Source organism: Pagrus major, chromosome 9 (assembly GCF_040436345.1).
Source record: "Pagrus major chromosome 9, Pma_NU_1.0".
In the NCBI taxonomy this organism is placed as follows: domain Eukaryota; kingdom Metazoa; phylum Chordata; class Actinopteri; order Spariformes; family Sparidae; genus Pagrus; species Pagrus major.
This window is the reverse complement of record NC_133223.1, coordinates 31592359-31605957: the sequence shown is the minus strand read 5'-3', so window position 1 is coordinate 31605957 and position 13599 is coordinate 31592359. Positions and strand designations below refer to the sequence as shown.

The window sequence follows — 13599 nt, the reverse complement described above, 5'->3', positions numbered from 1 at the left end:
AAACGCTTATGTGTTAACGGCGGTTGTTAGCAAGTGTCTAGCTGAGACTACAGAGGTTGTCAGGGACATTAAACATCATCACAGTGAAAACAGAGACTCATCTACTCACTAGTCCGTCTTTACAGACCGACTTTAGTTAAAAGCTATTCTAACTCTAACTTTACAACATGTACATTGAACAGTTTATAGAAAACGGGTATAGTAATTGTGTAGTAAGATGATTAGTGGTGGCAGCGTTTAAGTCATGCGACCATAATGTAGTCTGTTTATAGCCTAACATTAGCTTTTTTATACTTTATACTCGTACTCCACTACAATTCATAGAGAAATATTATTGCTCGAATAAATTGGATAACTTTGGCTTCTTTGCAGACTCAGATTAGTCATACAAAGCGTAAATAGCAAATAAATTATGATGTATTAGTACAGATAAAGATAAGACTTTATTGATTGATGAAATTCACAGCCTACTTTTCCTTTCTGTAATTTAAGTATATTTTCATGTTAGTGTTTGTATTTATACTTCAGTCAAAGTTAAATGTTAGACTTTTACTTGCAACACAGTATTTCTACACTGTAGTGTTGAAACTTTCACTTAAGTAAAAGACTTAAAGAGTACTTCTCCCACAACTGCCATTTTGTAATCTTCCCAGATCAGGCTCACTAAGGCCTTCACCGGTGAAATAGCGTGAATATATTGAGCAACTTTGTGAAATCACAGGCAATTCTATCTGCATTGCCTCAATATTGTGTCCTGTGCTGTAGATAATGGCATTAAATGAGATCTCATTCCACTTAACACAAAGATATTACATCTGAAAAGATGTTCATGAACTTTTTGGTATCTATGTGGCATCTCTCCTCAAATCTAGACAAACAATCTCCTATGGATGTTTGTCACTTGTCAACGGATTTTTGCATCTCACAATTAGTGTCCAGTGGCTCGAAAACCAAAGGCTTGTATATGATTTTCCTGAAATGAAACCAGCTTTTATCTTTTTTTTTGTCCTGGACAATGGGGCACAAAACACAACTAAATGTTATTGCTCTAATGTTATGTTATGGGCAAAGACAAAGTGGAAAGTGGAAACTGGTTTTATTATTTCTGAGGTTGTGGCGCCCTCCAGTGTGTGATACCACTAAAATCATCCTTACATGGACAATATAATGTGTTTGTTTTTAAGTATGTACATTATGGCATTTAAACAATGTGAAACTGATCAATTCAATGTACTTTGGATACTCAATTTTAGAAAAGTGATGTCTTTCTTCAGAGTTGGAATATATAGTAATAGCTTGTGCGCAAGGTGGTAAATTTAAAATAATTCTTACATGGTCAGGTTACAGTACATCTTACATCTTTATTAGAAAGGTAGTGAATAACTCAGTGTTCACCATTGTTTTTCATGGAATGCAAAAAGATATTTCAACAGAATCACTAAAGTATTGTAAGACAAAATGACAAAAAATATAAGCTATTGTGTTTATAAAAAATCAGTAGTAACACATAATTGGGAACCAAAAAAAAAAAAAATACATTCCAAGATTATGTAAAGCAAACCTGTTGTATCATTAATGGACTATGCAAGATAAAGATACATACCAAAAAAGAGATTTAAAAAATAAAAAAAATCACACATTCTTACATGGTTGATAAAGTACAAGGTAGATGTATAATAGAACATATGATGCAGATCATTTCATTTCATGGAACAATATTGTTAAACAGCTTTATATCACCTTTTATCATTCAGAGGATAATGCAACATCAAGATAGATACAACAAATAAGAGATATAAATCATAAAATTCTTACATAGTTGTTAAAGTACACCATTTTGTTTTGTTTTTTTAAAATAACAAAAGGTAAAGCTGAATTCATTTTCAAATGTCGGATAAGGTCATTGTAAAAAAAACATTTACATTTTCATTCTCAAAAAATTCTGGAGAGACATTTTTATTATTCAAAGGATAATGCAGGATCAAGATACATCCAAAACTAAGATGTAAATCAGAAAAGTCACAAATTCTTACATAATTGTCAAAGTGTACCATAAGTGCAGCTGAACATGAAAATACATAACAGCTGAATTCATTTTCAAATGTTGAATAAGTTCATTGTGAAAAAAAAACAAACAATTTTCATGATTAAAAATGATTAAAAGAGACATTTTTATGTAAGCAAAACATTCAAAGGTTATTTAAAGCAAATCTGTATCAGTAATGAACAATGACGGATCAAAGATATGTATAAAAAAAGTAAATATAAAAAAAATCAAATTCTTACAGCTGTTAAAATACACCATTTTTTCAAAAGTAAATGTCGTAAAGAATGCATAATGCAAATCATTTCATTTCACAGAACACTGTTTTTCTGAATTATTGCCTTCAGTTAAAACAGAACATGACAAATGTAACAGCCAAATTTGTTTTCAAATGTCACAGAAGTGTGAAATTTTTTTTCAATTTTCATTCTTAAAAAATGATCACATTTACAGACTTGTGCGCTTTCAGAACACATTTCAATGTAACATTTTCAAGAGATTTGATTTTAATGTTATACTTGATGTAGGAGCCAAAGTTAACGCCAAGAGAGCTAAATCTTCGTTATAGTTGAGATAAATTTTTTGGTTAGATTTGTGTTGTGTGTGCTTAAGCCAGCGGAAGTTCCTAGAGCACCTGAAGTAGCGCTGCGCATGCGCACAGTAATCCAGGAACACATTTACATTGAATTAGCAGAGGTGCTAGTTGACCGCGTAAAAAAGGTTTTTTGACCGTCATTCTTACTCTAGACGTTACTGACGGATGTGCTATTGGAAGCTTGTTCGACCGTTGTGACCCAAATAAGATGGAATGTATAACGGAACGTCAAAATAAAACTCATACAGAAGGACGACCAGCCTCCGGTGTTTGTGAGTGGAAGTAAGGTGCACGCGTGAAGACAATTGAGTTAGCCTTCTGCTAAAACGGCTAAAGTGGCTTATGAATAAGTTAAAGTGAGGAGTTTGCCACTACACTTGACAAATGTTTTCCTTTACAACGCAATGGTATAAATAAGGTAATGAACAGAGTTAAGGGAACAGGCAAAAATGTAATACTATTGTAACATAGAATGATTCAACTCAATCCCTTTCCAAAGTGTACAAGGGTGCATAAAACAGATGGATCCACAAGGATTAGCTGAAAATACAGCATGTTCGAATAGGCTGTTTTCATTATTTAGTTAATGTCAAGGGCAAGAGGGCCTCTCATTGAGAAACCGATAAAGAATGACACCTTTGACCCCTGGGCATGACCACGAAGCTCACTTCGAAACACTGGAGCGACTTCAACCTTCAGATCTGGGATACAAGTATGTGCCAGTATCACGTTGCCCATTACCATGCCAGTGACCCTGCAAAGGAGCTGCTCCACCTTCTTCTCTTTCCAGATAAAGCCATTTTCCCAAGTGGAGGAAAACTTTTCCTGCTCAACCCTGATGCACTTCTTGATTTCTCCAAGGGGTACTAGTCGTTCATAGCCCCACTTCTTCCCCAGGAAGAAATGGATTATGGGCCTCTTGCCATTGTACACTTCCTTCATCACTGCGTGATAAGAGGTCCTCATCTGTGAGATGTAGTTCCCCAGACTTCTACATGCTGGACTAGCCTGGTGCTGCTGTGGCCACAACAGCACAACTGCAATGAAGTGCAGGGACAAACTATCATTTATTGGGACTGGCTCCCGCAGAACTTGGCAAAGCTGTTGCATTAGGTTCTCATATGGCTGAAGTAAGGGTGATTCCAGTTTGAGACAACTCAACACAACATTCACATACAGGAAGTTGATTTTCTCCTTCACAGCCAGGTTATGACCAGGTTCAAAAACAAAACCATACTGTCTGGCAATCCTCTCCATTATTTCAGGTGGCGTGCCATTTGAGAGAAAGTTCAGAATCCCAGAATAGGTATCAGCTTTTTGCATCTCCAGCTTTTGTCTTGTTTGGTGTAGTTTCAGCATTTTCTGCATGGTTTTGTTCCTCAAAAGATCTGCAGAATCTGTCTTACAGAAAAGCTCTGCATACTGTCTAAAACATCTGAAAAGCTCCTTTTGGGCTACTTGATCACGGATGTCTTTCATTCCAAATCTGGTGCCCAAGTTCACATAAAAATGGTCAAGGAAGTCAAAGTTAACCTTCATCCTGTATTTAAGGGTGTACAGTACATCCTCAAACTGTCTGAGAATGATGTAGTAGGTTCTGTGTTTGTTGCAACGATCAGATCTCTCTACATCCCGAAGTTTAACATTCCCAGAGAGAACCTCACTCATTAGGTCATGACGGACATTGTCAGAAGAAAATATTGGGGTCTTTGCCAGAACCTCAATGACAAGTACTCCAACCTGAATTTCTCCCAGGCACCCTGATGTATTGAAAGGGTTGTTGTCTCTTTTGATTTGTAATCGCTGAAGTGATTCACTCTTTGCAAGGCTCTGTGTTTCCTTGAATGCATCTATTGCTGACTGAGCCATTTTGAGACACATGCTCAATTTTTCAGGACTGATGGGCTCTTCTTTGCAATTTGCAATGGCATTCTTCAGCTCATGCTTGATGACCTGTGCTGATGTGTCTGCCATATATGAGCTGTCCTTGGAAAGATCTCTTGCTTTCTTTGCCCAAACTTTTGCCTCTGAGAAATCCCTCTTTTTTAGGTAATAGTACCTGGCTAACAACTGAGAGATAATGGCATCTTTTGCAAATCTTTTTGATGCATTTTGTAGCACCGTCTCTTCCAGTCCTGGGGTTTCCTTTGCAATCTGTTGAATTAATGGAGAGAAGTCAGATTCTTCCTCTAATGAATGATATCTCTTCACCAAAATGTGGTGAACATCTTGCAGGAGTTTATCTTTGCCTTGTGTGCTTTCATAAAGCTCATTTGTGGTCAACAGAAGGTCGGCAATGTCAGCTTTGCGAACATTGTGTGTTGTTGTAAGTTCCTGCAAACAGTGCTTTGCAATACTTGAATGGATCATTTTCACAGCTGTGAAAACTACCTTGCCCTCCACTGAGCAGTTGGAAATTAAAGTGGAAAATTTCCCGAATCCCTCTTCGACTTTGATGGTTCCACAAAATGGTTTTGGTTGAAGACCAAGAAACTCCTCACAGAGAGAGACTGAGAGAGAGGCACCCTTGCAGTATATGTTCAACAGAACTAAAACTGCCAGGAGTTGTGCATGTTTCTGATTGATGTCAAAGCTCTTCAGGGTCTTACGGGCCACACCCTCAACATACTCAGTGCTAAAGTTCTTCTTCATGATCATGAATCCATAGAACGTTTTTTGAGCATTCTTGTGTGTTTTCTCTATTTCCACAAGTTTTTTGTCAAACTGTTCCTGTTCCTTCTCAGAGAGATCATTTCCAATGAATACTGTGTCTTCAGTTGCCTCAGTGTCTTCAGTGGACTCTGACATCATGCAGTTCAGGAGAATTACTTGTGCAGACTTGGACTTAATGTCTTTCTTCGCACATTCTTTGTCAATGACCTGCTGCAACTCAAAAACTTTTTCCTTATCATCAAAGTCATCTATCATCAGCAGAACAGGGACCCGTGGTACTTGCTCCTCATGGTCATACATCAAAAGTTTGACCACTTGCTCAGCTACTTCAGTGAAGTCAGCATTGCAGTCTCTGAGGACAGCACAACGGAATCGGTCCCGAAGAGACCATAAAGTATGCATGGCCAAAGTTGTCCCACCACATCCAGGTACATGCATGAGGTTCAATAACACGCAGGCTTTTTTCAGGGAGCACAAATCAGGTATGATTGTGTCCATGATGAAGTCAAACTTGTCTCGTTTGATAAATGGTGTGGATCCAGGCTGCTCTGAGAAATAGAAATTCCACCATGATACTTTTCCTCCTTTGTAGAAGTTCTCCTCTATTTCAATTTTGTCCTCGTTTCCTCCCTCACATTGGTTCACGCACAGGACTTCTAAGGTCTTCAGGCTACGCTCAACTTTTTTTTCAAGGAGGACTTTGCTTCCTCCACCACAGGGTAGGAAACGGCGGGATCTACGGTTTTCTGACAAAAGACTAAGAATAGTGCCATTGACTTCAGCAAAACTGAGCTCATAAATGCACCTATGAGAGATGTTGATTCCGCACCGAGCATTGATAAGGTCTCTCCAGGAAGTAAATGCTCTTTCATTGTCACATATACAAAGAATTTGCTCTGTGCCTTTGAGCTCCTGAAAGAATGTACTGAATGTCTCAACAAGAGGGTCCATCTTCTCACTCACTGTTGACAAAAGTAAGAAGATGACAAGATATCGCTTGTTTGGAAGCACATCTTTCCGACACAGGAACGAAATCACATCTCGGATGGAGGCTCCCTTGTCCATCAACCACTCATCTATTTCTGAGGGTACCTCATCCTCAATACCTCCGTTGCAGAATACCCAGCTGGTATTTCGAGTTAATTTTAACTTGTTTGCAATGTCCTCAACTCCTTCTGTGATTTTATACTTTGCTGGTAAATGGACATTTACTGTACTCTGCTGTTCAAAGTGACACTGTAATCCATGTTTAGCTGATTCTGGATCAAAGTCTAAAACAGCTGTTGGGTTGATTTCGACAAGAAATCCCAGTGATTCAAGCTGAACTGGATGTGATTTGTTAGTTACTATCACATACCGCTCAAAGTGTGACTTATCTAAAGAGAGGGAACCACCAGTTAACATCTGACTTAATCTCGAGCCTTGAGTACTGCTTTTTATCACATTGAGGTGCTTCTCTTCAGATTGTTTTCGAAGTTGGGTTAATTGTGCTATACGATCAACAAACTGGTTGTACTCCACCATTGGTTTAGCACCTGTGGTTGGTGCGAGGAGATCCCTGCTGCTGCCTCCATCTCGGACAAAGAATTGTTTGTTGTTCTGTGGTTTTGTTTCAGTTCTGACTGTTTCTTTACTTTTTGCCTTTTTCTTGGCTTTTTTTGTGTCCATGTTGAAAGTGTGGTAGGTGTTTTCTGCACAGATGGTTGAGTCAGGAACTATGTCCACTTCTATCACACATTTGTCAGATGATGTCATATTCTTATTGAGAACACCAACAAATCGAGGAGGTTTGATGCAAATTTGAGCAGTCTGCTTGTGTTTATGCTCAAAATAACCATCGATGGCAGATTTTAGTTCATTAGCGTAAGCCTCTTTGTCCTCAACAACAACCCCCAACACTTGACCATGGATGAAGTCTGGCTTGTCCCCAATTCCAAAATGTATGGTGCCGTTGGTGCGGCTGTTCATGCAGGCAGCTGCAAAGCGAATTACCTCAGCAGTGAACTTGTTCATTTTTGTTTCATCCGTTGTATTGATGAAAGCTTTGTACTCATGGCAGGGTTCAATGAAGTCTGAGGCACCAGATTCTGTGATATCAAGAATGCTGCTCTCCATGTATCTATATGGATCATGGTACCTACAAAATGGATATGGTTTACATGGTCTTCCAGGCTGATTTCTGGAGCTTGCTGGTTCCTCTTTCTTTAATTTCACTACCTCATCTCTGGCATTAATGATAAGTTTTGCTGGGCCAAAGGTCACACCCATTGTTTTTAAGTCTGTTGCATCTAAAAGCAAAAGACTACTCCCATTAATGTCCTGCTCAAACAGTGTTTCTGCAACACTGTCATCCACTTTATCCAACTTGAGAGCCCATTGTCTCACTTGATGTTTACTCCAGTCCTCGATGTCAGGTGCAAGATCCTCTTCCTGACTCTAAAATAAAAAAATTAGTTATTTTTACTCATCTTCCACTCAGATTACTGCACAGTTATCTATTAGTTGATCATATTTAGTGTTGAAGTCTCAGATTTGGTAATGCAAACAACTTCAGTTGGTTTAATAAACAGGCAGTGAACAAAGATTACAAAGTTGTGTTTGTTTGATAAATGTCTTCATCTTTAAATATATTGTCTCAAACTCTATTTGAATCTAATGGCAGCTTAATGGATTGTGCTATAGGAGCATCTTTCCCTAAAAGTTGGATTATTTCAACTGTCATTTACCTTCATTTCGCCTTGATCTGCCATACCATCATTGGCTCCCACTTCGCAAACGTCTGGATCGCTAATGCTACAAAAGCAATTCAAAGAGAGAAATTAATAACAGAGGACTAGATACTGTACTGCTTGCACTCAATACAGAAAATGTAATTTATTTAAGCTTTACCTTAATTTTTCCTGATCGTCCATGATGGCTGGTTCACTTTTTGCCCATCTTGACTTGTAATACTGCAAGATAAATTATAAATGTGAATATATTGACATATTAATATTAATATGTCTGAGCACATAAAATAGATATTGAACCTCAATACTTCAACCAACCATCAATCATTCTCAATCACTTGTTCATCCTGCAGAGCCGAGATTTTTAGCATATCCACTGTGATGAAAGTGTCCTTCAGTGCCGCCTATGGTCATTTCATAAATCTGTCACTTTTTCAAAATATGCTAAATCTACTGACATCTACCTTATATCTCCACAAGTCTTCATTGAAATGCCAACAACATTGACACAGACATATTTGGATACTAGACATCACACATTTAGGAAAATGATCCAATATTACATATCTGTGAGTGGCAAAAGTATGTGAACCTCTAGGATTGGCAGTTAATTTGAAGGTGAAATTAGAGTAATTTGTTTTCAATCAATGGGATGACAATCAGACAATCAGTGGGTGCCCTGTTCTATTTAAAGAACAGGGATCTATCAAAGTCTGATCTTCACAACACATGTTTGTGAAAGTGTATTATGGCACAAACAAAGGAGATTTCTGAGGACCTCAGAAAAAGAGTTGTTGATGCTCATCAGGCTGGAAAAGGTTACAAAACCATCTCTAAAGAATTTGGACTGGAGTGGTCGACCAACAAAGATCACTCCAAGTACAAGACGTATAGTCTCAAGAGAATGTGGGTCATGCAGTAAGACAACAACCCTAAGCACACAAGTCGTTCTACCAAAGAATAGTTAAAGAAGAATAAAGTTAATGTTCTGGAATGGCTAAGTCAAAGTCCTGACCTTAATCCAATCGAAATGTTATGGAAAGACCTGAAGCGAGCAGTTCATGTGAGGAAACCCACCAACATCCCAGAGTTGAAGCTTTTCTGTATGGAGAAATGGGCTAAAATTCCCCCAAGCCGATGTGCAGGACTAATGAACAGTTACCAGAAATGTTAAGTTGTAGTTATTGCTGCACAAGGGGGTCACACCAGATACTGAAAGCAAAGGTTCACATACTTTTGCCGCTTCCAGATATGTAATATTGGATCATTTTCCTTAATAAATAAATGACCAAGTATAATATTTTTGTCTCATTTGTTTAATTGGGTTCTCTTTATCTACTTTTAGTGCTTGCGTGAAAATCTGATGTTGTTTTAGGTCATATTTATGCAGAAATATAGAGAATTCTAAAGGGTTCACAAACTTTCAAGCACCACTGTATGTATGAATTTGTACTGTATGCACAAGATTTCCTTTCATTTTTAAACAATTCTACAAAGTATTTCACAATACATCAGAAAACCAGCAGAATTCTGTGTTTTTTATTAAATAAAGTCATCACCAACAGGTAAGCCTTGGCTTAGAGTAGAAATTCTTTCATCATTTAAATCTTTGAAGTCATGCCACGCTTACAGCTGTCATTTTGATTGGTTATCAATCTCAAGAGGGTTGGTCTTACATGATATGAACCGGCCTGAGGCATGATGCCAAGGAAGTGTGAATAGAGTGCTGCAGGGATGATGAATGTTTGTATGCTAACATGGAAGTTAGCATCGCCTATGGGATTTTTTCTTTGGATTGTTGAGGAAAATAATCTCTGTGGTAAACAAAAGTTTAAGATGCTTACACGTTTTGTTCACAGGGGTTATCTTTCCAAATGAACACCACTTTTTGATTTTTCGAATCGTAAATGCAATTGTAGGAAATTAAAAGCTAACATTATGCTATAAGCGAACAACATCGTAGTTGCATGACTTCAGTGTCACTACCACTAAGCTCTCTAATACACTATACACCATTTACTATGAAATTATCAATCTACAAATTTGAAAGTTAGAGAAAGAATAGTTTTAAACTGAAGACACATTTTATTACTGTATTTTATGTCGTATAACAAATTGTGACAATCTTACGCTTATGTTAACCACTGACTTTACATCAGGGATCGAACCAAAAAACCTGTTGACTTTGAAACTGGGCAACAGGATATGCAAAAATGCTAACATGGTTCCGTGTTTTCGCAGTCATTCCTGTGCCTCTCTATAGAGGAAGTGTTGGAGTAATTTGCATGCGGCTGCAAATAAAAGTCTTTCTGTGGAGACCATGATGGATAATAATTAACCTCATCCCTGAACCATTCTGGTTTACTTTATGTTTGTGTCTATGTGTTAATCAAATGACCTGAAACCTTTCATGGCACAACAAAATAATCAGGTTAGACGGGACTGAGCTGCTCCACCCACGCAGTTGACCGTGCGTCATGATAGAGAAGAAGTGGCGCTCACCTGGATTTTACATAGGGACTCGCATCGTTTCTTTTGTTCATGTGATGGCCTGATCACATGAACATGTGAAATGTGAAAGAACCAGTATGGTAAGCCTAGACCTAAAAAAACCCTTCTGCCAGTACTGTCTGTGCCATGACAACTGTGAAACAAAGCCATCACTATAACTAGTTTTATACTCGAGCCTTGATGGCACCATAAATACTGTGGTAGGTCTCTGCTTGGCTTGTTATCACATATCATATATCAGCCAAGAGAGACGCCTATTGTCTCACAGTATATAGTACTGATATACAGTATTACCCAAATGTAACTGGCACTGGAATATCAAATTAAATAAAACAGATAAAAAACTATCCTAAACAGGTAAGGAACAGTAATATAATAGATGTGGAAAAACCATATGGTCTAGTGTTTTTTTCTTTCTCTTCTCTTAGTATTTGTAGTAGTTTCTATGATGTAACAGGCTGAATTTACTATATCTGTGTGGATGAATGCAGTTGAAACAGTTATACAATTTCACAACACTCATCCCCACACTGCAATTAAATTCCCCATTTAATCTGTTTTCTCTGTAATATCTATTTTTTGCAGTGAACTGAACTCGTGGTTATACGAGGAAATCACCAGTGTGGTTTCTGAATGTGGTTATATTGAAACCAGGAAGAAGCTGTCATTGCAAAACTGTTTGCTCAATACACAATTCCATCATATTTAAGCGAACAGAACTATCAGAATGTAACTTTATATTTGATTAAGAGCTGTTTTAATTGCTATGGATGTGATAAGAATCAATGTAATGTTAGAGTGGAAACAAAATGTTATCTCTCACACAAACCTAAAACCCTAAAGTCAGGTGCAAGACAATAACCAAGCTGGACGATACATATGAAGGATTAAATGTTTTTCATTTAAAATAACTTAGATTGTTCCTTTTGTAATAAGTCCATTTTTCATCAACCAGTGCTCATTAATGCTCATATTAAAGTAAAACTATAAGCTAGATAATACACACTTACCCCTCCTGGATAATTTCATCGAGACTCAGTGCTGTCTGCTGTCCTCGCTGTTTAACACTTAGGTCTTCAAACAGGGTTGATGTGACAGAACTTTCCAGAAGACATCTTTATGAGCTTGTTTGCAGAGAGGAGAGATAAATCTGTTCTGTGCCGGTGCTATGCGGAAGACAGTCACTCCTCCAGTGGGCTGTTTGTTCAGAGGAAACGAAACCTAAACAATGCTTTGTGTGTGTGTGTGTGTGTGTGTGTGTGTGTGTGTGTGTGCTTTGGTTGCTTTGTTTCAAGAAACATTACCAGAAAACACTGACTTGTGGATAAAGTCAGTGGGCATGCCAGGGCACTGAATGAGTAACATTCACTGAACACTTAATGCTTCTTCCTTGCTTCTGCCAACCAACCCAATATTACATGGAGCAGAGGAGCTAGTTTTGGGACAGTAGTTCTGGAAACCTATTTTTTTGCGATTTGATCCAAGGCAGAAATGTACTGTACTTTGCCAACATTTATTCTGGCGACTGGGTTGGATAAATAAGAAACTTAAAGAGAATATAGAACTAAATGTGTGTAAAATAAGAATAGAATAAAATTAAAAACTGTACAAGAGCAAACAGGCAGACAAAGAACTAGAATGGCACTCAAACCTAATCCAATATCAGACTCGATAGCTCTGTATCACTCTACTTTTTAAACCACCAACTACTTAACCATAATTTAAGCTCACCAGATCTAGGATCCACACCAAATTGTACTTGCTCATAGATACCAGCAACTTAAATACACATTTTTTATCACCAAGATTCCCTGAGAATTTCAGGAAGATGTCAAACGCCCAATCTACAGAAAGTGACAAAAGATTCCTGGATCCCGTTATCCTGATCTGCTCCAAAAGTTAATGGTGTCTTTTTTGGGCAGAGACACATCCTCCATCCAAGTTTCATGGAAATCACGTTCAGTAGTTTTTGTGTAGTTTCGCCTTTTTCGTTCCGTCAACATCACGCTACTAATTAACATTCAGAAAATAGATTTTTGACAATATTTGTCAATAGATTCTGAATCGTGGGAGATAAAAATCATGATTCTTATGTGAATCGATTTTTTTACCTACCCCTAGGAGGGAGAGGGAGCTTATGCAGACTTTTGGGAGGGCCCATTATAATTGAGCTTTTCAGGGGCCCAGCCATTTCTGTGAGAGTGCTTGAGTGCAAAACTTTATCAGTAGCTTGAGGTAAGGGACAAATTAGATTTATAGCAGACCACACCTCTAGCTTTTGCTCTGTGAACCTTGAATTTATGAGATACTGAGGTGGAGTGTCTGAGATGAACAGAACAACAGACTGCTTGATGTTAACAGCTGTTACACAAACTGTTGATTAGGCCATATTTCTTTTATAGTCACTGTTACAACAGACATTTTTTATATATTGTACCTGAATACAAAAGAAAACAGTGCAAAAGACTTTATTTTGAGCAAAATACAATCATCCTACAGCCACAGCAGTCAAAACAATCTTCCAAACTGCAACATAGTGTCTGTGTTTACATAGTTGATAAAGTACAACATAAGTGCAGCAGAACATGAAAATAGGTTACAGCTGAATTCATTTTCAAATGTTGAATAAGTTCATTGTGAAAAAAAATCAAAAAATGTTCATTAAAAATGATTAAGAGAGACATTTTTATGCAAGCAAAACATTCAAAGGTTATTTAATGCACATCTGTATCAATAATGAACGATGAAGAATCAAAGATATGTATAAAAAAAGGTAAAGATTAAAAGAAACTAATTCTTACAGTTAAAGTACACCATTTCTTCAAAAGTAAATGTCGTAAAGAATGCATAATGCAAATCATTTCATTTCACAGAACAATATTGTTCTGAATTATTGCATTCAGTTAAATCAGAACATGACAAAATGTAACAGATTGAAGCACTCAGCTCTGAATCAATTTATTCCTAAAGCTGACTAAAATCTTTAAAAAGTTTTTAGCACACTACTTTAACAAGAGGAAAAGACCATATGCTGGGGACTATTTTCA

The 13599-nt window shown here is 37.4% G+C and overlaps 1 protein-coding gene across 1 annotated transcript; it reads right to left on the bottom strand.

Annotated features, from left to right (window-relative positions):
• Positions 1 to 1341: 1341 nt before the first annotated feature.
• LOC141001858 (sterile alpha motif domain-containing protein 9-like) lies at positions 1342 to 11655 on the bottom strand. Its single transcript, XM_073472995.1, has 4 exons — positions 11563 to 11655; positions 8202 to 8263; positions 8039 to 8105; positions 1342 to 7748 (listed from the first exon to the last, which is right to left on the bottom strand). Exons 2-4 carry the CDS (start codon positions 8222 to 8224, stop codon positions 3219 to 3221), a joined length of 4620 nt encoding a protein of 1539 aa, XP_073329096.1. The 5' UTR covers positions 8225 to 8263; positions 11563 to 11655; the 3' UTR covers positions 1342 to 3218.
• Between the last annotated feature and the right edge of the window lie 1944 nt (positions 11656 to 13599).

Coding starts and splice junctions, on each gene's coding strand:
- LOC141001858 (XM_073472995.1), bottom strand. CDS start 8,224: ATGGACGATCAGGAAAAATTAAG. Junction 8,106..8,201: donor GACGATCAGGAAAAATTAAG/GTAAAGCTTAAA, acceptor TTGCTTTTGTAG/CATTAGCGATCCAGACGTTT. Junction 7,749..8,038: donor CAGATCAAGGCGAAATGAAG/GTAAATGACAGT, acceptor TTTTTATTTTAG/AGTCAGGAAGAGGATCTTGC.